Raw genomic sequence first — 21,777 nt, 5'->3', positions numbered from 1 at the left:
GATCGTTTTACGTAATTTGGTGCGTTGTTTTCGACTAGTTACAAAAGAAGAGAAACAGGATTTCACTCAAAGCAATAATTATTGTCTAGCTGAAAACTTTGATACTGATGGATTTAACTTGGGGTATGTAAATACGATTTTTTTATGATAACGCAATAGATAGATACTAAATTAAATTGCTTAAAAATATTTTATTATTCAATGACGCATGAAGTATAATACATATTTGTCGCGTAAAATTTTATACGAGATGATTCTTGTTATTAATGAAAATCAAACATTTTCATTTTTAGCCGACTTCATTTCAGATCGTAAGTAGTAACTTTCATCACTAAGATTCACAATTGATTTTTAATGATTTTTCACTTGCCAATGTAAATATTGTACAAATTTTATATTTTTTCCTAACGACTCGTTCAAGTCGATATAATTTACCGATCAGTTATTATTTTTATTTCACGATTTTTGCCTTTTCCATTAGTATGATTGTCACAAATTGCAACCGATTTATGGTCTGGATATGGTCTTGGATATGGTCGTTTTGCCATATAATTTTATATTCAAATTGGCGCACGCATCGACATTCACTTTTAATTGCATAAAGTTTTAATTTCAATTTCAATGTCAATCTGTACGATTCAGTTGATTTGGGTGTTCCAAAAGAATGAAAAACGTGTGCGCTGATTGATATGTAGCATAGTTGATCGGTTGATACATTTAATTCGATCAGTTGGATTGTTATTGATTATTATTGATAGACACATACGGCCAGATGATTTCTAACGAGAATTTCAATGTTTAGATTTTTAGTGAGTTTCTTGGTGGACGCACGTGGAGGTGCTATGAAAGGATGTAGACACAGTGGGGTGCGTATCATCGTACCACCACGCAGAGCAACAATGCCAATTCGCGTTACGTGCAGATTGATAAAACCTAATAAAGTTGCAAATCCTCCTCCTTTAATGGAGGGAGAGGCTTTAGCAACTCGTGTTATAGAGATGGGACCAATCGGTGCAACGTTTCTAGGGTAACGTCCACATCTTCTACCACTATTCCTCGATATCGAATCGTTAATAATAATAATAATAATAATAATAATAATAAAATTGTATTTCTCATTACTAAAAATAAACCGGATGTATATGTATGCGTATTTCGTTTTAGGCCTGTTTTAATCGATATACCGCACTTTGCATCTATTCGAGGCAAAGAGAGAGAAATCATTATTCTCAGAAGTGAAAATGGAGAAACGTGGAAAGAGCATGATAATTCTGCCGATAATGACGCTACTCTGTTAAATACTCCGCATGGTATTTTTGCCTTGGCAATGCGTTTACTTTATTTCATGGTTTCACCGAGTGACGACATGATTTGAGAAGACGACAAGATTTTTTGAACTTATTTTGCAGATCCTCAAATGAGCGCTGCTCATTCTGGCAGAATTACTCGCATAGTAACGACAGATTTCCCTCAATATTTTGCTATTGTCACGAGAATTAAACAAGAGGTGCACGTAATCGGTGCCGAAGGTGGAATTTTGACTTCGAGCGTGGCTAACGACGTCCAAGCTGTTTTTCCACCAGGAGCTTTAACAAAGAAGATTAAAGTTGGATTACAAGTGAGTTGAGTCAAATCACCCTGATGGTATTTAAGCAGTATTGTAGTTTGGTGGTTTACGTGTGTACGTGTATGTACACACGTAACATTTCTACAAACTGTTCCGTGCCAAGTGGGAAAACGTATGATTGGAGAAATGTGAACGTTGGCACACATTTAAATGTTCTCGTAGGCACACGTAATTCCGGCAGAGCTCACAGCAAAACTACTAGGAAATTGCGTAGCTGTCTCCCCAGTAATAACGATCGAGCCGAGAAGACGAAAATTTCACAAACCAATTACTCTTACGATACCGGTACCTCAAGCAGCGAATAAAGGAATGATTAATCATTACGGCGGTGAAACGCCAACGCTACGCCTTTTGTGTAGTATTGCAGGTAAAAAATAAAAAAATTTGTCAAGTAGCGTTTTACATCGATTTCATCGAAGATCGTACGTATGAATATCATTCGTTCGCGTAAAATTTAACCCAAAAATTCCAACGTAGCATTCGCAAAATGTCGCACATTTTCAATTGAAAATCGCTTTTCATACGTTTACAAGTGAAAATTCTCGGGTTACAAAAGTTACTAATACAGCAAATGCCGTTTTTACAATCTTTGTAGTAACATTTCGAAGTAACCTATTTGTTAAAAGACTTTCAAAGTGTTTTAAAATTAATTGAAATTTATGAACGAGGCGAACAGAGATGAGACGATGTGACAAATATTCTGTCGTGAATATTTCATCCTCAATGATTCATGAGATCCTTTTTCTACGGTAGTAAAAGTACATATAGATACATACGTATGTATGTATGTATGTATGTATGTATGTATGTATGTATGTATGTACGTACGTACGTACGTATGTATGTGTGGACATGTGTATTTAATTTTAAATTTAGGTGGGACGAGCGAATCACAATGGGAAGATGTTACTGGTTCGACACCGTTAACTTTTATGAACGATACAGTGTCCTTTACTACAACTGTGTCCGCACGATTTTGGTTAATGGATTGCCGAAATATAGGAGCAGTTCCAAAGATGGCAACCGAATTGTACGAGGAATCGTTATTTGTGCCCTATATTACCAAGTACGTGCCTACATTACCAAGTTGTTGCTGTCACTTTAATTAGATGTTTAATTAGATCGATCTCATTTCTTTAAATCTCTCCCTTGTAAATCTTTCTCTTGTAATAATACAGTTTCATAATATATTCGAAACGAATGGATGTGCTCGAGGCAACACTGAGAATATTATGTATGACGGACGGAAAGGAAGGAATGCATACGTTGGAAAGGCAAGAGGAATTTGTCGAAATTGTAAAAAGCCGTGATGTTGAAGTAAATATCGTTCATTGCGTAATATTTATTTCGTTTCATTTACAAAGTCTTTGAAGAATGCAAAAATATATTTATACATGTACTTCTGTACAATGTACAATGTGTATTATTATTATTATTATTATTATTATTATTATTATTATTATTATTATTATATTATGTGCACGTACATACGTACCTACATACTTCTTTACGTATTTTTTTACAGGCGCTTGATGGGAAAGATCTTTATATCGAGTTTAGTGGAAATTTAGTACCTGTGACGAAGTCGGGTGTACAATTGAAATTTACCTTTAAAGCTTTTCGTCAAAATCGTTTATCCTTTCACGTAAAAGTGAAGGATCCGTTGTTAGATCCTGTCGCTAGGATGTTGTTTATGAGAGAACCGAAAGTTGCCAAGGGAGAACCACCTCAACAACCAATTTGCGTGTTAAATATCGTTATTCCAGAAATTACGACCAAAGTTGAAGTACAAAAGAAATTGAAAGGTAAGATTTGCTGAACGTATATTCATACCAATGCTATCTGCGCGTACTAGATATATGCATGTACATGTGTAGTTATTTAACGACACTTGACGATAGATGCTCGTTTTTTCCGCTATAGATTACGAAGATTCAAATATTATTAATCAGAAATTGGATTCGTACGAATTGAAGTACAAGGTGGAACAGAAAGAAAAAGGTGACGAACCTAAGGACACATCGCCTTCCGAAAAGAAATTTATTACCGACACCTTGCAAAAAGAACGAACAGGTATGTTCACCTATTCACTTTACGTTAGACGAGTAGCAATGTTGGAGCAACGAAGGAAAAGAAACTTTGAATATAACGTCCGTTAGTTTTGTTGCAATGGCGTATAAAAAATTAGAGAAATTATAATGTGCGTACGCGCGTATGTACGTGTAGTTTGATTGAATATTCAACTGCAAGGTGCAAAAAAGAAAATTTCAATATTCAAATGTGTAACGAGGAACGACGTACTTTTAGAAATATGGATAGAATTGCTCGAGAACGATCACGAATTTATATAACAAGCAAGAAACTATGCAAATAAACGTGTATCGATTGTAGATTAATCAACTTGATCGTGGAAGTATTATTTATGACATCTTGCGCAAATTTGCTTTTACATTGCAAAAGAAAAGTTATTTTTAAAGCAATTTCGTTCTACATGGCACAGCAAAGTTCCACTGTAATTCCATTTTCATTTAAGAGGAAACGTTAATCTGCTTACGGCTCGACCGTTGAGCGAGGCTTCTTTAATTTAATTATGCATAAGAGTATCAACAAACGTTCGATGTGACTGTGACCGAACCTTGTTTAGTTTGATCCGAAACACTGCTGGAAGCAATACTTTTAAGAGCCGTCTTCTTTCGAGTATCGCTCTACCAAAATTTTACACATGTGAGTTTATTTTGCTCAAGTCGAGCTACTTGTAAATATCTGTTGCACTCTTTTTTTTTTTTACTTTTACTTTGTTTATCCATGACACGCGCGCGCGCGCGCGCGCGCGCACACACACACACACACACACACCGACTACAGACTACACCGTTTTGTATTATTCTTGCATTATAATTTTCAGTCTCAGGCTTTCAGTTCAATCTTTCTTTATAATTTTCAGTTTCAGGCTTTTTTAAGTTCTTTAATAATTTGCACTTAAGATCCACGCGCTAAGTCTTACAAAAACAAGAAAAAAGAAAAAAAAAAGGAAAAAGGAGAAAAAGAAAAAGAAAGGAGCAAGAAAGATACGTAGCTATTCTCGGAAGAGAAATCTCTCACTATGGAAGAATCAAGTGACAAACAGGAAGAATGTTGCACGTTAAAATCGGCAAATGAAAACGGATTGTTCGTCGACAAGGCCACAGTCGGTATTGGTTCTTTAGACCCGAATCGAACCAACGACCAGTCACGGACGAAGCGAAACGAGAAAGAAAGTTCGCAGGTTGTCGATGAAAATTCGAGTCCTTCGAAAGGATCGAAAGAATGTGTCACAGGGATAAAAGTAAAGCGTAAATTGAGATCGACGCGTAGAAAACTGAACGCCATGATCAACAATACCTCGCTACATTTTTCCGACACCGATTCCGAAGGAGAGTTAACGTCGATTCAATCGTGTCCGATCAGGCCGTTGAGTCGCACAGCGAACGAGCAACAAGGGCCGATTATCTCTGTAACGTGCGACGACGTGGAAGTTAAAGGCTCGGATCTCTTGTCACCGACGGATGACAAAGAGTCGTCTCTGCGTAGCAATTTCGTTGAAAATCTTACGGACGTTGACGAGATTTATCCGAGCGATCCGGAAACCGAGCAGAAAGAGAATCGGAATAACCTCAAGGTTGCCAAGAGTCTGTGTTGCCAAGGTGACACCGATCTCGAGGATCTCGAGGAAGGTGAGGATGGCGAGGACGACGAGGTAGACTCGACGATTTACGTAAAGCCGAGGTCCGATATATTCTGCGACTATAGCGGAGAAACGATAACGACCAAGGAAGGTGATGGGCCATTCTCCGTCGAAGTGCGAAATAAATTGTATCGAGAAGAAGAGCCACGAAACGAATGCCTAATGTGTAATGGCAGGCCGGACATTGTGGTTATGTCGAATACCGACGAAGAGGAGATGGATGTGTCCGAGGAGGAAGACGCGCAGGAAGCCTGCTGCAGTCAAAAGGAGTTGCTCGAAGATTTGGACGTTCTGGTAGCGTCGCAAGTGATCATGAAAAATATTAATAAAATGGAGAACATGTTGACCGTGAGAGATATTAGCGACGACGGGGCTAGCGATTGTCACACCGACGTCGAGGAAGTTGATCCGAATGAATAAATTCGTTTGAAACGTGTCGACGACGGTAAGGACATGACTTTACCAAATACGCTTCCTAACGCAACCGGATAGAAAAATACCGTAAAATACTGTTTGAGCTTTTTTCTCACAGAAATTCGTTTGACACGTGTTGAATCTAGCTTGTCCAATTACGCAACGTGTTGGAATTTACGCAACGATGCACTGGATATACATATGTAATTATGAAACACGTAGCCACAGCAAATGTTATATGGTCCGATGTCAGGTGGAACATGTACCGTCTCTATGTATTCGGAATATTCCGTCAATTGTCCGAATCGATCAAAGTCTCTGAAAAATCGTACTTCTTACATCTTTGCGTAAAGAATAAGAATAAAGTTAAATATGATTATATTCTGTTCCGTTATATTCTGCAACGATTTATTTCACAACGCGTATCAAGATAAAAAATATCGATGATACAAACTCTCGTTTGTATCCACATTTTTCGCATTTTAGTTATTTCAGTTATTGAAAATTATTGAATTGCCTTTGGTTCATTCGAGCGTAGAAAAACAAAGTAACGAACGAAACGGAACGCGCGTCGTTGAAACAGTTGGAGATTGATTATTTAATTGATTAAACAATATTACTTGACAACCGATGAGTTGAAAATCTTTATAAACTATCTACGCTGTGTAATTTTATTGTTGACCTTATTTTGCAGCGACTTGAAATAAAAATGTATTTTGATATATAAGCTTACACTGAATATTTTCTTCTTTCAATATTTAAATCTTTCACACAAATGTACAAGTTTGATAGTTTTTATACTTTAACCATACGTATGTGTGTATGTATGTATGTATGTATGTATGTATGTATGTATGTATGTATGTATCTATGTATGTATGTACACACATACTCTCAAGGTATACATATGTGCGTACATGTTAGAAAATAATTCGACATTTGAACGTGATGAACAGACGATAGATTGCGATAGACGGTAGACTGCGTTCACGATTTGAAAATTTGTTTCAATTTCAACTTTTATTATTGTAATTATATACACATGTCTGACCGTTACTTGCCTACATACACACGATACACATGAATAATAATTTAATTTCAATGTCAAAAAAACGATACAAGCTGTGCAAAAAAAAAAAAAAAAAATTTGACCTTCTATAGAAACCGATTTTCGATATCGATTTTTTTGGGCATTTACGTACCATTTTGGAAATTAAACTCATTCAACGCGTTCGGAAAGTACATTTTTATAGATATATTTTTAAAATAAATAGTTGGACGATAAGTTAGGACGATGAGTATTATTTTCAGCTTATAAAATGTTAAAGTTTTAAATTTTCATCAGGATTATTTTCCATTCCATGTCGCGTTCGTACAGTTTTAATCTTCCATGCGAATCTTTTCTTTCTCTTTTGCACCGTGCTTTGAGTACAATTTTTGCTCCTTTTCTTTCGAATTTAACATACATATATGTATTTAACGTATGAAACGTTTGCAATTAGGAATTCTAGTCGATCGAAATCAGCTTTGCTAAAATGGGAAAAATATATATCAACAACGAAGGAAAGTCATTGTGACGATACGTATATTAAATGTACACGCGTGTTGCAAGAACTTATCGATAGAAAGTATTTCTGCTTTAATGTCATTTCTGCTTTTGGTATTAACGAAAAATCTCTCTGTACTTGTACTTGCAGACAAAACTGCCGTCCTCAACATTATCATAGACAACCGCATGGGATATTAATTTTAAATCTCAAAGGATACTAATATCTGCGGATATTTGTGATAAAGAAAAAAAAAAANAAAAAAAAGAAAAAAAGAAAAAAAAGATATAAAAAAAAAAGAAAAAAAAGAAAAGAAAAACAAAGACAGCAATTAAAGGAATTTAGAGTTACACGTGTATTAATGCTTATACCATATACATACGTATGTATACCGTGTTGCAAGTTTAAAGACAGATTAATAATAAATAACTCGGTCACGAGATTGTATTTTTGAAATTGTATTATTTATTTTTGAAAGCAAGTTGTTATATGTACAGTAACAGAGTTTACGATAGCGTTGTGTCTAATAACGTTAAAAAAAAAGAAAAAGAAAAAGGAAAAGAAAAAAGAAAAAAGAAAAGAAAACGAATGCTATGAAATATATAGGAATCGTGTTTACGCATTATGCTTGTAAAAGTTCGATTTAACACAGTTACACATGAAATTGTAAATATATACACAATGTATCATGTTCATGCATATTATACGATACTATGTACTTAGCTAATAAAAAGTAATGTGAGCATAATTCTTGGTTGTTCTAGATGCTGTTACCATCCACGAATTCCTTGCGCAAAAAGCGGCTTGTTCCTTAGAATCTGTAGATGCTAGTTATCCCAGTAAAGTAGTCGGGCAGGAGCAAGAGCACTTGTCGCCGAGTGTCGAGAGACAAAGCTATTCAGAGAAGAGGAAATTCTGGGAGGATATCTCGAGGAAACGGGAAAGCTATCAACGATCGGAATCCGAGGTGTCGAGAACGTCGCAGTTGACGACGAACGAAAGCGACAGCGAGTACGTGCAGAATGTTACCACGGAGGACACGGCGGACATGGTTCAACAGATGGGCAAGTCTGAAACGTTGGAGGATCTGAACGTACCTGATATTTCCGAGTGTTCGGTAGCGGAGAAGGCTCAGTATTTCGAGGAACAGATACAGAAAGAAACGACGAAACTTCCGGCCAAGTTGCATCAACAGGATTCGCTGAAATCGAACGAGAGGGAGAAGCCAACGAAAACGAAGACGAGCGACAAGGCAGAAGAAAAGGCAGACAAGGATGAAAAGCACGTGGCCGAGCTGAAGCAGCAAATTAAAAAGACGGAGAGGGAGAAGGAGAGCGGAGGAGTCGCCTTGGGAGAAGCGGAAGAACGGAGAGCGATCGAAACGAAAGAAACAAAGACGAAACGGTCCTCTGAAGACGAAAAGGAGAAAGACGAGAGTAAAGAAACTTACACGGAAGTGTTTGGGAGAGAAGATTACGCGAAAGCCGACGAAGCGCCTCAACGTGGTAGTCTACAACTAGTAGAAACAGAGATGCACGTAGAGAAGGTGACGGAACGTTACCGTTTGCCATCGATCGATGGGAAAGTGGAAGAAAGCGCGGCATCGTTGGCGGATCGATCGGCTGAGTCGGAAAGCGCGAAAGAAACGAAAGACGTACGGGAGAAAGGAGAGGACGTTGTAGAATCTGCAAGAGCGGAATGTCTGGTCGCGCGAGAACGCACGAGAGAAAGCGTGGAAGAAATGAGAAAGAAAGTGGAGGAGCCAACGCCAGAATCGAAGAGGAGAGGAAAAGAGGAAGGTGAAGGGAAAGGAAGGATCGACGTAGTCGCAGGCGAAGAGAGAATAAGGGAAAGTGTAGAAGAAGAAGAGGAAGGGAAGGAAATGAGTTTGCGCGAAAAGGAAGAAGCGAAAGAAGACGGTAGGAAAGATGATGCGATGATGGAACGAGTAGTTGCGCAGCAGGAAAAAGTATGGGATATCGAGGAAAAGGGAGTGGAAGCGACGAAGAGACCTCCGACGGAAATGGGGGAAAAGCCAGAAGGCGAAGCAAGACGGAAAGAGGCGCGAGAGGACGTTGCTGAACGTCGTGATCCAGAGGTGGAGGTGCAAGGGGGAAAAAGGGAAGAAGCTGTTGTTGCGGATGTTGTCGGAATCGCGAGAGAAAGAGTTGAAACACCGGATATGAAATCGGAAGACATCGTTAAAGGAAAATCGAGTGGAAAACGCATTATAACGGAAGAAACTACCATCATCTACAAGGTACAGAAAGACGGTAGTCTGATTCAAGAAAAGGTATTAAAGTCTGTTCAAGTGGAAGGAGGAAGCGAGGCTTTGAGTGGGTTGATTGAAATTCCCGAGAGCATCGTCGAGAGAGAGTTGTTGCACGAACCTATCTGCGATGTAAGAGCTGAGATCGATGCAGCTTCGACCGATGTTGGAAAAGAGACGATGGAAATGTTGGCGAAAGATGGAAGGGCAATAAGAGAAGTTGGACAAGAAGAAGGATGGACTCGAAAGAAGGATGGAGAGACTAAGGAGGACAGAAAGGAGGAGAACGGAGAAGACGAGGAGAAGACGGAGGAGGAGGAGGAGGAGGAGAAGAAGAAGAAGAAGAAGAAGAAGATGATGGCGGCGACAGAGACTGTTGAAACGAGAACCGTTAAGAAAGAATTCGAGTCACGGATTCCCGTTTCGATGGGGAAAATAGAAAAAGATAAAATCCAAAGGGAAACGAAAGCGAAAGTAACACAGCTCGCGAGTAAACCGGAGAGCGAGAAGGAACCGAGCGACAAGGAGGAGGAAGAAATCTCGCCGACGACTAAGAAGAAAGAATTTGAATCGCGAATACCGAAACGGGTGGTGGAGGCGAAGCCAACGTCGGACAAATTTGGAAGGAAGGACACGCACGTGAAGAAGGAGAGCGAATCGTACACGATAACGGAGAAAAAGCTGAGCGAACAAGTGACTTCGAAATTGGAGGAGCACTCGACTACCAAGAGCGAAACGCAAACATTTTCCAAGTCTTTTACCGATCCGGAGGAAGCTTTCAAAATGTTCGAGGAGATGGAAAGCGCAAAGGGGAGAGGGAAGAAGGAATTTGCGACCGTTACCTCGAAGATCGATCACAAAACGTGCACCACGCTGGAGAAGAAAGAGGTGGTGTCTTCGGAAGTGTCCAACGGCACGGAGAAGGTTGTCACGCTGGAGGAGAAGGAACGCGTGGAGAGGAAGAAATCGTCGGAGTCGCAGTTGAAGAAAGAGTCGCCAACGGAAACGTTGGAGGAGAAGAAAAGCAAGCGGGAGGAATTGGACAAGAGGGCGGTGCAAAAGTTGTCGATGAATTTGACAGGCACGGAGAAAGTGATAGACGCAGCCGCGTCCGAGTCGAGAGCCGAGACGAAGAAGGAGGAGACGCGCGAGATGTTGTCGGACAAGGAGGGAGTTACGACTCGCGAGGCGGGTAGCAGCGTGTCGAGAGAGAGCGACGCTGAGGTAGCCATCCGGATAACGAAAGACGCGGACGGTAGGAAGAGGGATGGCGAGAAGGAGGACGAGGAGGTGAGAACGGTAGAGAGGAAGGAAGGAAGGCCGGCAGCGGAAAGGATATCGAGACCACCGTCCACCTCGATGGACTCGGACCGCGTCGAAACGCTCGCTCAGGCAGAGTCGCGTAGAGAGACCAAGGAGAGTTTCGACGTTGTCCAGTTTGTGCCGAGTGCCAAGAAGAAAAGAAAGGAGGAGGAGGAAGAGGAGGAGAAAAAAAGAAGCTTGCTGAAGGAAGAGGAGGAGGAGGAGGAGGAGGAGGAGGAGGAAGAAGAAGAGGAAGAAGCGAAAAGGAAAGAAACGAAAGAACGAGCGGCCAAATCGCCGACCGAGGAAAGTTTGGAGGAGAAGCAACGGCAAAAGTTCAAAGAGATCGAGGCGCGTACTATAGCGGAAACTTTGATTCAGTCGATCGAAAGCGAGATTGAAGCGAAATCGGTGGCGGATTTGAAGGCGGAGCTGCTCGGTAAAGGTTACTTGGAACAAATTATAAGCGAGAGCGTCGAAACGGACCACGAGAAACTGGCTGACGATCTGACGCGGAAATTCGAAAGCATCATGAGGCGAACGATGGACAAGCAACAAGCGGGACAGGGGAGAATGGCGGAGGAAAGTTTGGCGGAATCGCTGAGATTGAGGTCGTCGATACAGGAAGAATCTCTGGAGAAGAGTTCAACGAGAGACAGTATAAGCGTTAGCGAAGACATAACCAAAGACGAGGAGTCGTCTCCGCACGAGAAAGAGCCGAGCTTCCCCCTTTCGTCGTCTCAAGCTAAACTGCAAGACAGAGACATCACCATGAGCCCCAGCAGCATATCGGAGCAGATTGATTTCGAAGAGACGATCGACGTTGATACGAACGAACTGGAAAGCGTGTCGAAACCAACCGGGTTTTTGAGCCCGCAATTTGAGAAACAACGATTCGGCAAGTCAACGAGCAGTCAAATGGAACTGCAAAGAGACTTGCAGAGCACGATCGACGCGAGTTTCCCTCGGGATAAGATGATGTCCGAGATCTCGGGTGCCAGAGTTTTGGAAGTCGTCGAGCCTGGCGTGGACAGTCAGTCCAGAGAAGATTCGGTCGACGTGCCCTCGCTCGAAATGGACGAGCAGAAGTTATCCGAACAGACGAGCAGGGGGATCCCGTCGTTGCACGAGAGCGCGGAGATGGATTCGCTGGAGAGGCTGGCTCAAGAACGGGACATAACGATAAGTCCTAGCACCGTATCGGAAGACATCAATGTTGATTATTCTTTGGTGCAAGAGCCGTCCCATCATCATCAGCCTGTAGCAGATGCAAAGGGGATGCAAAGAGAGCTCGGGCCGATATGCACGAAAAGGGCGGACAGCTTCGAAATTGAAAGTCCTCCGCTGGTTTCGCCGAAGCCAAAGGTTCGTGGCCTGGAGATTAAACCTGTCGATTGGATGATCGGCGACGAGAAGATCGAGATATCGGAGACGCTGCAACCGTCTCAGATTTTTAATCAGGAATTGGAAGCGTACGAATCGATGAGGCAAAAGGAACGACTGTCTTCGTTGGAGGGATCGACGGATCACGAACAGGAGTCCGGCACCAAATCTTCGGAAGATGTTAGCGTGATAGAGTCGATCGAGAAGGAGACAGTTGCTTGTACGGACAAAGATGCTCCGGTTGCTCCGTCGACTCTCGGTAAAACAAAGTTTACGGTAATTCCAGTCAGCGAACAAGATTTCGAAAGCGAGTTGGTGGAAAATAAGTTGGACGTTAGTTGTCAGGAGTTGGTCGACACGCTGCAACGCGAGTACGACGCGAAAACGCCGATCAAAGAATACGCGGAAGAAATAAGTGGCGGACGGATGGGCGAATCGGAAGAGCGAGAGGCAGCTCTTCCGAAGGAGGAAAGTAAAGTAAAGCCGGACGACTCGCGTGCCGAGATGTCTTCCGGGCTCTTCCAAACTCGCGACGAACCGATCAAAGAGGAAGACGCGTCTTTGCTCGGTAAAAAAACCTTCGGCAAGACGGAAGGTAAAGTTCAAGCTTCAAAGACAGAGATCGAACTGAAATTGGAGGGAAGAGGAACGGTGTCGTTGAAAGTGAGCGAGAAGCCCGAGGGACAAGCGTCGCGAGAGGAGGAGGCGAGAGCAGCAGCGGCGACCGAGCTCGAGAAACCAGTGCGCATGGACGACGTATTGAAGGAGTGGACCGAGGCTTATCTGTCGAAAATGAAACCGTTGGGCGACGATTACAAAAGGCATATGGAGAAAGGTACGGAGAAACACGACAAGCCCGCAAGATCCACGACAGTTCCTTCCGACACTTGTGCCTTTAAAATAAAAAAAGATGATCTCCCTAGTGTTGATTTAAGTGCACGTTACGCTATAACCGTTCTAGATCAGGTAGTTAAAAAAGAAATAGCCGAGGTGAAGGAGTCGTTAGAGGCGGCGAAGCAAGACCTGATAGAGGAATTAAGCGAAAATAGCGAAACTGTGATTCAAATAAAAGACTCACCTTCGGAGTTTCGATTTAAACTGCAACCGGAATCCATCCCGAACGATTTACCATTTTTATACACGCCGTCTGAACAAACACACGAATCGGACACCGAAGCGAGAGCGATCAAGAGCGAATCACCGATCGACAAGTCAATGCCGTACGAAACGAAAGAAACGTACAGCACCGAAAGTAAAACGGAGATGGAAGAATCGACTTGTAGCAGTATAGAGGAGCCGATACACCCGATACACCCGATACACCCGATACACCCGACCCAAGGCGACACACCTGTGATCAAAACCGAAAAGTCTGACGACGTAGAGACTGCTGCGATAACCGTCCACGATGATACGAAAGACGACGAGGAGGAGGAGGAGGAGGAGGAGGAGGAACATCCTAGCCCTGTGCCTGCTAGTAGGTCAGGTTCAGATATAGACAATAAAGATGAAAGTTCTTCTTTGGCTTTGCCACGTCCAGTGCTGAGAAGGCGGCAGAAACCCGGCAGCCGAAGCTGCAAACGCGTCACATCCGACAGCGACGCGGATCTTGGCTCTAGTTCTGGCGAAAGTAGCAATTATCAGTCTTGCGACTACGAGATCGGCAGTGGTAGCCGACCTAGCTCTTCCGACGTAGAAGCTCTGCAATCCTGCGGCGTACCCTCGGCGACCGCCTCCGAATACGAAACGGCGATGATGTCTATCGAGCATTCGTCCTCTTCGAAACCAACCTCGCAGGAGTATCATACCGCGGCGACGACGATGAGCTCGCGCGAGTCTATGAAATCTCTCACTTCTTTGAGTTCCGGTCACCTCGGTAGCATCGACAGTACCAGCGAGTTGTCGGAAACGTTGGTGCCCTCGGAAACCGACGCGGACAAACAAGAGGCGGAAGAACAGCTCGACGACGTTTTGGACGAAGAGCACACCGAACAGTCGCTGGATTCCTCGGGCAGCGACATGCCGATCGACGAACAGATGGATAACATTTACAGCGATATACCTTGTCGTATGAAGCGATCGTCCGAAATGATATTTCCGCAAGTGCTGGACGATGCTGCTGCCGGTACTGCTGCCGGTACTGCTGCCGGTACTGCTGCCGGTACTGCTGTCGCTTCCGCTACCGCTACCGCTACCGCTTCCGCTTCCGCTACCGCTACCGCTTCTTCTACCGCTACCGCTACCGCCGCCACCACCACCACCACCACCACCACCACCACCACCACCACCACCACCGCCGCCGCAGTCAAAAGTGAACGCGAAACGGAAGAAGCGGCAAATTTGGAGGTGGCAAGGGGCGACGCGAAAGGGATCGATTTCGCTACGTCCACGTTCACAACGACAACCGGTACGCTTCAATCTGTAGATATAATGACATCACGGGTTTCCGAGGACGGTGTACAGAGCGTGTGTACCCAGGTGATCTCTACTCAAGCTACGCCCGAGGCCGAGTCGAAATCCGAAATGGAAAGAGTCGAGGGCGAAACTTTTAACACGGAGATGACCGAGGTGACCGAGGTGGCCGAGGTGGCCGAGATGGCCGAGATGGCCGAAAAGGAGGCCGCGGAGGAGGAGAAGGAGGAGGAGGAGGAGGAGGAGGAGGATGAGGAGGCCGTCTTTGGACGGACTTTGGACGTGCCGGACGTGCCAGACGTGACAGAGTCCGAGCTTTTGGAACAAAAGTATTACGTCGCGGCTGGAGTATCGAGCGAAAGCCCTGAAATGTCCGTGCAAACGTCAACAGCGTCGATGATGCAACAGCAGGCAAGCATGTCGACGTCCTCGATATCGGGCGTGTCGATCGACACGGTCGTAGGAAAAGAGAAATCGTCGTCGGATCGTCATTCGCCGGATAGCGACTCTTTCGAGATGGTCGACAAGCCCGACATTATCGACGACTTTGTAGTGATAGAGGAGGTCGGCAGAGAGGCTGAAGAGTACGACTCCGAAGGTAAGAGCATACGCATCAGCGCTATACCGCAGGCGAGTAGCAAGCAGTACGATCGGGACCTCGAAAATCTTGTTCTAACGGAGAACAAAGAAGGCACGCAAGTCTCTTTGTTGACCAGTCAAACGTCAACAACGAAGAAGAACAACGAATTGTTCGACTTCGAATCGGAGGAAAGCCCGCCGCAAGTTTCCAACGACGATCAGTACTCGCAGTCGTATTCCGAGGACGAAGAGCAGTACGAGGGGGGGAAAAAGTGGATAGAGATGCAGTTTCACGCGGATCCTCGAGTCTATGACATCGAGTACGATCGGGGCCCCCTCGAGGACATAAAAGAGGAGGAGGTCACCGATTTCGAAGCTGGCAGTAGCAGATTCGGAAGTTTGGGCAGTCACAAGGAATCGATAGGGAGCGTGGGCAGTATGCGCGGTAGCTTTGGCAGTACCCCCGACTACGACGTGTTGGCCGGTAAAAAGTACTTCACCAGGCCGTCCGATCACGACAACGTCTCGTTGAGCTCGTTGCAGGAATTCGAACGTTTGGAGAGCGTGGTCGCCGCGGAGAATTCGCGAAAGTTACAGTGCGGCTCGCACGATTCCGTCAATAACGGTAGCCTTCCGAGGAGGTACGTGACTAGCCGATCCGGCCACGGTGACGACATCTCGCTGTCCTCGTTAAAGGACTTTGAAGGGCTGGAGAAAGCCTGCAGGGAGGCGCATTTGATCGAGTTGCGCGCCAGAGAGGAGGAAGACCTACTGGAACACGAAAGCCCTGAGAACAAGTACAAATTGGAGAGTTTACCGCGGACGAGGGTCGACACGAGTACGGCTGGCTCGTTCAACGCGAGCACGTCCGGCTCGGACGATTACGAGAAGCGGATCAAAGAGATCGACGAGATCATACGCATAGCTCAGTCGAACGTGGAAAAATTTGACCGGCAGGATGACACGACCGAAGACATTTCGCAGATCGAGATCACGGACGTTGAGAGAGGAGGAGCCGCGACTCAAGCCGATGCGCAACCGATTCTTGTACCCCCGGTAGAAGAATCGGAAACCGTGCCTCTTCCGGGGGGCAGTAACCGGGAGAGCAATCTCATGGAAACCAGCACGGACTCTCTCGAGCTCGAAGATAACATCGACAAGAAGCATCACCCGTTGTGTCGAAGTTCCGATTCGTTGGAGATGAAAACTACGCTCGACTTTCCTTCCTTGAGTTCCGACTCGTTGAACAACGTACGAGATGCGAAAGAGATGCAGTCGGACGTGGCCGAACACGCAGCCAGCGTTAGGCGTATCTCTTCCGATTCCCTGGATATGCCTCTGCTCGAGCAACAAGATGCCGAAGGTGGTGAGAGGCGAAGCAACGAAGATGATCGTTCGGATGGCGTCACGTCGGATAATTCTTTAGAGCGAAGATCGGAAACGGCGGAAACCGAGACGAGCGATGGTAAAATGAGGACAAAACCGAGCACCAACACGTAGGAACATCTCCGTAGGTATGTAAATATTTTACCAACTTGCTATCTACCAACTTGCTTTCCATCTACTCTAGCTACTTGTACTTGCATACGCGAAACGTGTAATGTACGTACCATACATAATCGAAAGATTTAATCGAAAAGATTAAGAGAGATTTCAGAGATTGTAGTTATCCAGTAGTGATCATTCCGATCCAGACGTCTCGATACTGATACTGATAGGTATATGTACGCGTGCCTACGTGCCTATCTAAATGCGTACTTACACACTTATTTGCCGTGATGTCTTGTTTGAGCTAAAAAAAAAAAAAAAAAAAAAAACCTAACAAAAGTATCAACAAAATTATTATTACCTGTTATTTATCACCTGTTAATTATACGTAACATTTTTTGGCTGCATACGCTTGTACATACGTTTGTTTTGTTTTAAACTCGTTGTCTCGTGTTACAGATAGTGGACCATCAAAGTGAATTTGTTACAACGTCGCCGGTTCTCGAGGCTACAACGATGCGTTATCGAGCCAGTTCTTCAAATGCTTGCACCTACACAGCATAATATGAAAAATGACGTACTAAAGAGATACTTGCGCGTTGTGCATATGCAAGATATTACACGCATTTACCTTTGTTTCGTGCGATATTTTATAAGACCCTACTTGTTTTTACGATGCTTGAGTCGAATAGTTATCTAATATTGAAATGATTAGAATTGTTATCAAATTGAGAGATAGAGGGACGAATGACGCTTACTTATTTCGTATAAAATCTATACCAGAATCTAATTGCTTTCGATTTACTTGTTTAGATAATTGCCAATGTCATGCTTCGTTGTTCACGATTGTTTCACAGTAATTAAGTTCGCGTAAGTTGCATAACTTTTAAATGTTATTTGTATGTCCTACCATATACCATACTTGTATGATACTGCAAGTAAAGTATACATGTAAAGTGTCATGTTTTGTAAATTCTCGATTATAACGTGTCTTTGTGACTACGCTTTCTTAAGGTGTTGACAGTTATGAACACTTTATATTCGATACTGATTTTCAGAAACGTTTACGAGCTCTGATGCTCGTTAATTAATTGCAAGTGTTCACGACAGAACAAATATATTAATTGAATAGAAAATTTTATATACAAATCGTAATGTTTAAGATATTAGGAAGAAACTATCGAGAGAGTGCATTTCTCTAATTATTAACATACATACATATGATGCGTATGTGCAAATGTTGTAGACATTTTTTCTATGTGAAAATTTCAACCAATCACGGAATTTTGCTTTCATCTACGTTTCATGACGCTGACTTGATTCTATCGATCACGATAATAATATTTTACCGATCGTGCGAACTTTATGTTACGTCAAAATTTTAATTTGACGCCTTTCGTTTCTGTCTTCGTAATCTGTTTCTTCTTCTTTTATCGATGAAAATATAAATCTATACGAACAAAATGATATCGTTTTATTGAAAACCCAATGTATGTGTATCGTGATTTTGATATACTTGATACTTGGTGCGTATATATACGTCATACGACGCGATTTCATATCTATTTATTTATTTCGTGCGACTTTAATTATACAACTTTCTCTATTTTGTACGTAATTCAAATATAACAAGTTACGTACAAAATACAGCAGAATCATACGCGCAAACAATAAAATTGTTTAATTCTCGTTATTATGGAACATAATACTTATTTTTATTTTGTAAATAAATAAAAATAGTAAGAAAACGTCCAATTCTTCTGTCTATTTTTTGTCTATTGATGAAATGAAATGAAATAATCGAAGAAACCTGTAGGAAATTGGATCCATTCGATCGAAGGGCTGAACAAAGCCGATGACGCAAGTTCATCGTCTGTCAGATAAAAATCTGAGATTTTAGAATTAAATTTTCCTAAATCTTGTTTATCATATAATCTCCACGTATGATCTTCTTTCTTAATTACTTACTAGTAATCGTGGTCAGAAAGTAAATATTATTCCATTTTCTCGTTGCTTATAGAAAATGTTTTATTTGATGTTTTGTCATACATACATACACATATACATACATACGTATCTGCGTATGCTCCTAATCAATATCAATATCACGTAGAAGACGCATTAAAACAAATGTAACTTAGCTTTTTATTTACATAAGCGTCAATATCGAAGAACTTGTTGTGTCACATTAATTATATATGTATATGTGTCTTAATGAATATCTTAATGAATATTTAATTTTTGTATTTCAAGATGTTTATTGTCGATGAAGTTTGTATAGTAACGACGTTGAATATTATTTATTACACAAACGTGAATGTGGCAAAGTACTCGAGTACAAACATTTTCGTCATATTTTATAAAACTGCATTCGTTTCTCTGCTACTTTCTTGCTTTACTTTGTAAAATTTGATTTTATTGTAAAAAGAAAATATAATATCCAAATGCAGCACGAAATTACATATCCATAATACATGCACAAATTTATCGAATTATATATTGTCGAGAAAATTAAATAAACGACGCATCGAACAAATTCTACGATACTAACATGTGTCGACTTGTCGAATAATAAACCAAAGACGGTGAGAGCAAGCAAATTATTAATAAGGATAAATCCTGATGATAAGGTCCTCAAGTCCTGTAAGGAAAAGTTTGGTAATTATCTTTTATCCGTTATTTCAAATATTTCAAAAATATACATTACCTACAGTAATACCTGAGAAATAAGATATATAAAGTAGTTTCAAGGTATTTTTACAAGTATTTTCATAAAAGATTCTCACCTGTGTTTCGTCATATATTTGAAGATGGTGATAAAGGATTAGGCAAAAGTGCACAATTATGTAAAGGTTTTGCCACAGTGACGTGTAATTGTCATATTTAATCCTAGATGTAACCTATTGGAAATAACGACAATGTTATTATTAAACATTGTAAACGTGTAAACGTTTGAAATGAATATCGTACGCTCCTGTTTTATAGTTACGATTCAGTGTTTACGCGGTAAGGAAGACCCATAGTAAAATCAAACCGGTTTACGTAGTCATGGTGATTCAAACTAGTAGGTACTACTTGTGTCATGTCAGCAGTCAGTTACATGTATACCAATTACATAAGTTCATTAATATTCTTCAAAACAAATCATTTATTCTCAAATATTAATATTTAACGATACGTCAGATGTTTGCTGTGAGCCGGTTCTATTTTCATACAAGTAACAATGCTATTGCATTTCTGCAATTTAATTCTTCTATCGTTATCAATTTTTTATGGTACACGTACGTACATAGATAATATTATAAAGTTGTTAAGTTTGATAATGATAGCACAGTAGCAATAACGCGACGTGATACGACGCGACGTAAACGCGTAAAGTACAAAACTTACGTTGATTTTATATTCATCTAGACCTAAGCGGGGACCACCTGGAAACCAGCTAGGACCTTTCCAGAAAACAGCTAACTTGTTTGTGAAAGTTGGCATTTGTATACTTTTTCGAATTAATTGTATAGTGTAAAATATCTACAACAATTGTTAAAATACTTTATTATTTATACGTAACTACATATACTTAAGTACTAGCAGTAAGTATTATATACTTACTTTACTATATAAAATTGTAACGTATATAAGTAACTACTGCAGGCGTAGATACAACTATGTCTTGGTCTCTAACTTTTATATCCAATTGAAAATACATATTTGATGTACGAAATAATTAGTCTCTGTACTTGTTTATAATAGAGGAGCAAACGCTCGTTAATGCACAGATTTAACATACTAAAGTATAGCTTTGAAATCATGTCAATCGAATATATATTTGCATAACTAATTGTCAATTTACGTAACAGAGTGATTATGCATTTTATTAAGTCTTGGATATGATTTAATTATGAAGAACAGTTACGTGCATGTACGTATATACACAGTTTCTTACCTGTAAATATAAGGGATTAAAAGATTGAGGACTAACGACTAAGCCATAAATGATCTTTTCCTTCTCTTTTTCGTTCATAAATGTCCCAAACAACTTGTCCCATATAATCAGCACACCACCGTAGTTTTTGTCCAGGCAATATAAATTGCAACCTATCCGAAACATACAATAGTTGTAATTAGCGATAATCTGCCTTGCGTATGCATGTGTATATATATATATATATATATATCTGTAATATCGAATAACAATATCATTGCAATATTATATTATAGTATAAAGTACGATGTACACACCATGATGTACACGATGATGTTTTGGCGTATTGAATATTAATTCTAACGGTCCAAGATCGTCAATGACAGTTGTATGAATCCATAGTTGATAAATTAAATTGAACTGATTGTGCGCGATGAAATGCGATGGCGGTATAAATAGTGCAAGTGGTAAATACAACATCTGCAAACGGATCACACGCATGTATCTCACAATTAGATAATAACATACCTATGCTGTTGAATAACACCTTTCCACATTTGACCATTGTTAAAGATACTACAACATATATGGTATTTCTATTTTTCATAGTTGGACAACGTCACGTATGACTTTTTTTAATTTGAGACGGTAACATCTTTAAAAAATTTTATGAAGCCAAATGAAAATTATAATATATTATATATTATATATTATATATTATATATTATACGTGAAATTAGATATTTATTTGTAATTAATTGAAATTATTTGAAATTCTTATATACTGGTAAAATGTCTTGGACCTAACTTAATCTTGGATAATTCGATAAGTATAAATAAAATATTCGATAAGTATTGGTCCTCAATGATAATTGAAAATACAATGTTTCACGAAAATATAATTTACGAAGAAGACTCGAAAGAAGAAGATTCGAAAAGTACCTCGTGAGAAAAAATCGTACGTTAATCCATTTCGCTTCTTACACTTTGGTAACGACAAGTCGACCTTCGACAAAGATTTTACATTAACAAGCGAGATAAGATAATGAGAATAATCTTGATTGTTGATATATTTTTTTGTTACTTTATTTACGTTTATTAATTAAAAAAAAA

General features: G+C 41.0%; 3 protein-coding genes across 9 annotated transcripts in view; 2 read left to right on the top strand and 1 right to left on the bottom strand.

The window, feature by feature from the left end:
* LOC122537953 (ankyrin-2-like) overlaps positions 1 to 17,731 on the top strand; it is a 31,242-nt gene extending 13,511 nt beyond the window's left edge. For 2 of the 4 annotated variants that reach the window (XM_043671633.1, XM_043671634.1), the window contains exons 17-29: positions 39 to 123; positions 294 to 311; positions 803 to 1,027; positions 1,165 to 1,310; positions 1,410 to 1,618; positions 1,790 to 1,994; positions 2,504 to 2,693; positions 2,806 to 2,944; positions 3,153 to 3,432; positions 3,551 to 3,700; positions 8,077 to 14,897; positions 14,934 to 16,771; positions 17,205 to 17,731. In XM_043671633.1, the coding sequence (XP_043527568.1) occupies positions 39 to 123; positions 294 to 311; positions 803 to 1,027; positions 1,165 to 1,310; positions 1,410 to 1,618; positions 1,790 to 1,994; positions 2,504 to 2,693; positions 2,806 to 2,944; positions 3,153 to 3,432; positions 3,551 to 3,700; positions 8,077 to 14,897; positions 14,934 to 16,757 (10,292 nt within the window). In that variant the 3' untranslated portion in view covers positions 16,758 to 16,771; positions 17,205 to 17,731. The remainder of the gene's footprint in view (positions 1 to 38; positions 124 to 293; positions 312 to 802; positions 1,028 to 1,164; positions 1,311 to 1,409; positions 1,619 to 1,789; positions 1,995 to 2,503; positions 2,694 to 2,805; positions 2,945 to 3,152; positions 3,433 to 3,550; positions 3,701 to 8,076; positions 14,898 to 14,933; positions 16,772 to 17,204) is intronic. The other 2 variants (XM_043671636.1, XM_043671635.1) reach the window with 2 other exon arrangements.
* On the top strand, positions 4,206 to 6,146 carry LOC122537960. Its single transcript, XM_043671657.1, has 2 exons — positions 4,206 to 4,351; positions 4,572 to 6,146. The coding sequence occupies exon 2, from the start codon at positions 4,731 to 4,733 to the stop codon at positions 5,769 to 5,771; it is 1,041 nt and encodes a 346-aa protein (XP_043527592.1). The 5' UTR covers positions 4,206 to 4,351; positions 4,572 to 4,730; the 3' UTR covers positions 5,772 to 6,146.
* Positions 17,732 to 18,978: 1,247 nt separating the features above from the next.
* The window catches only part of LOC122537958 (alkylglycerol monooxygenase-like), a 5,422-nt gene continuing 2,623 nt past the window's right edge, over positions 18,979 to 21,777 (bottom strand). For 3 of the 4 annotated variants that reach the window (XM_043671648.1, XM_043671649.1, XM_043671650.1), the window contains 5 exons: positions 20,982 to 21,144; positions 20,686 to 20,837; positions 20,136 to 20,270; positions 19,532 to 19,645; positions 18,979 to 19,386 (listed from right to left, as the gene is read on the bottom strand). In XM_043671648.1, the coding sequence (XP_043527583.1) occupies positions 19,141 to 19,386; positions 19,532 to 19,645; positions 20,136 to 20,270; positions 20,686 to 20,837; positions 20,982 to 21,144 (810 nt within the window). In that variant the 3' untranslated portion in view covers positions 18,979 to 19,140. Of the gene's footprint in view, positions 19,387 to 19,531; positions 19,646 to 20,135; positions 20,271 to 20,356; positions 20,424 to 20,685; positions 20,838 to 20,981; positions 21,145 to 21,777 lie in introns of those variants that run through there. The other variant, XM_043671651.1, reaches the window with a different exon arrangement.

This window comes from Frieseomelitta varia, unplaced genomic scaffold (genome assembly GCF_011392965.1).
Source record: "Frieseomelitta varia isolate USP_RPSP 00005682 unplaced genomic scaffold, Fvar_1.2 scaffold_940, whole genome shotgun sequence".
Classification (NCBI taxonomy): domain Eukaryota; kingdom Metazoa; phylum Arthropoda; class Insecta; order Hymenoptera; family Apidae; genus Frieseomelitta; species Frieseomelitta varia.
This window is presented reverse-complemented; position numbering and strand designations above follow the sequence as displayed.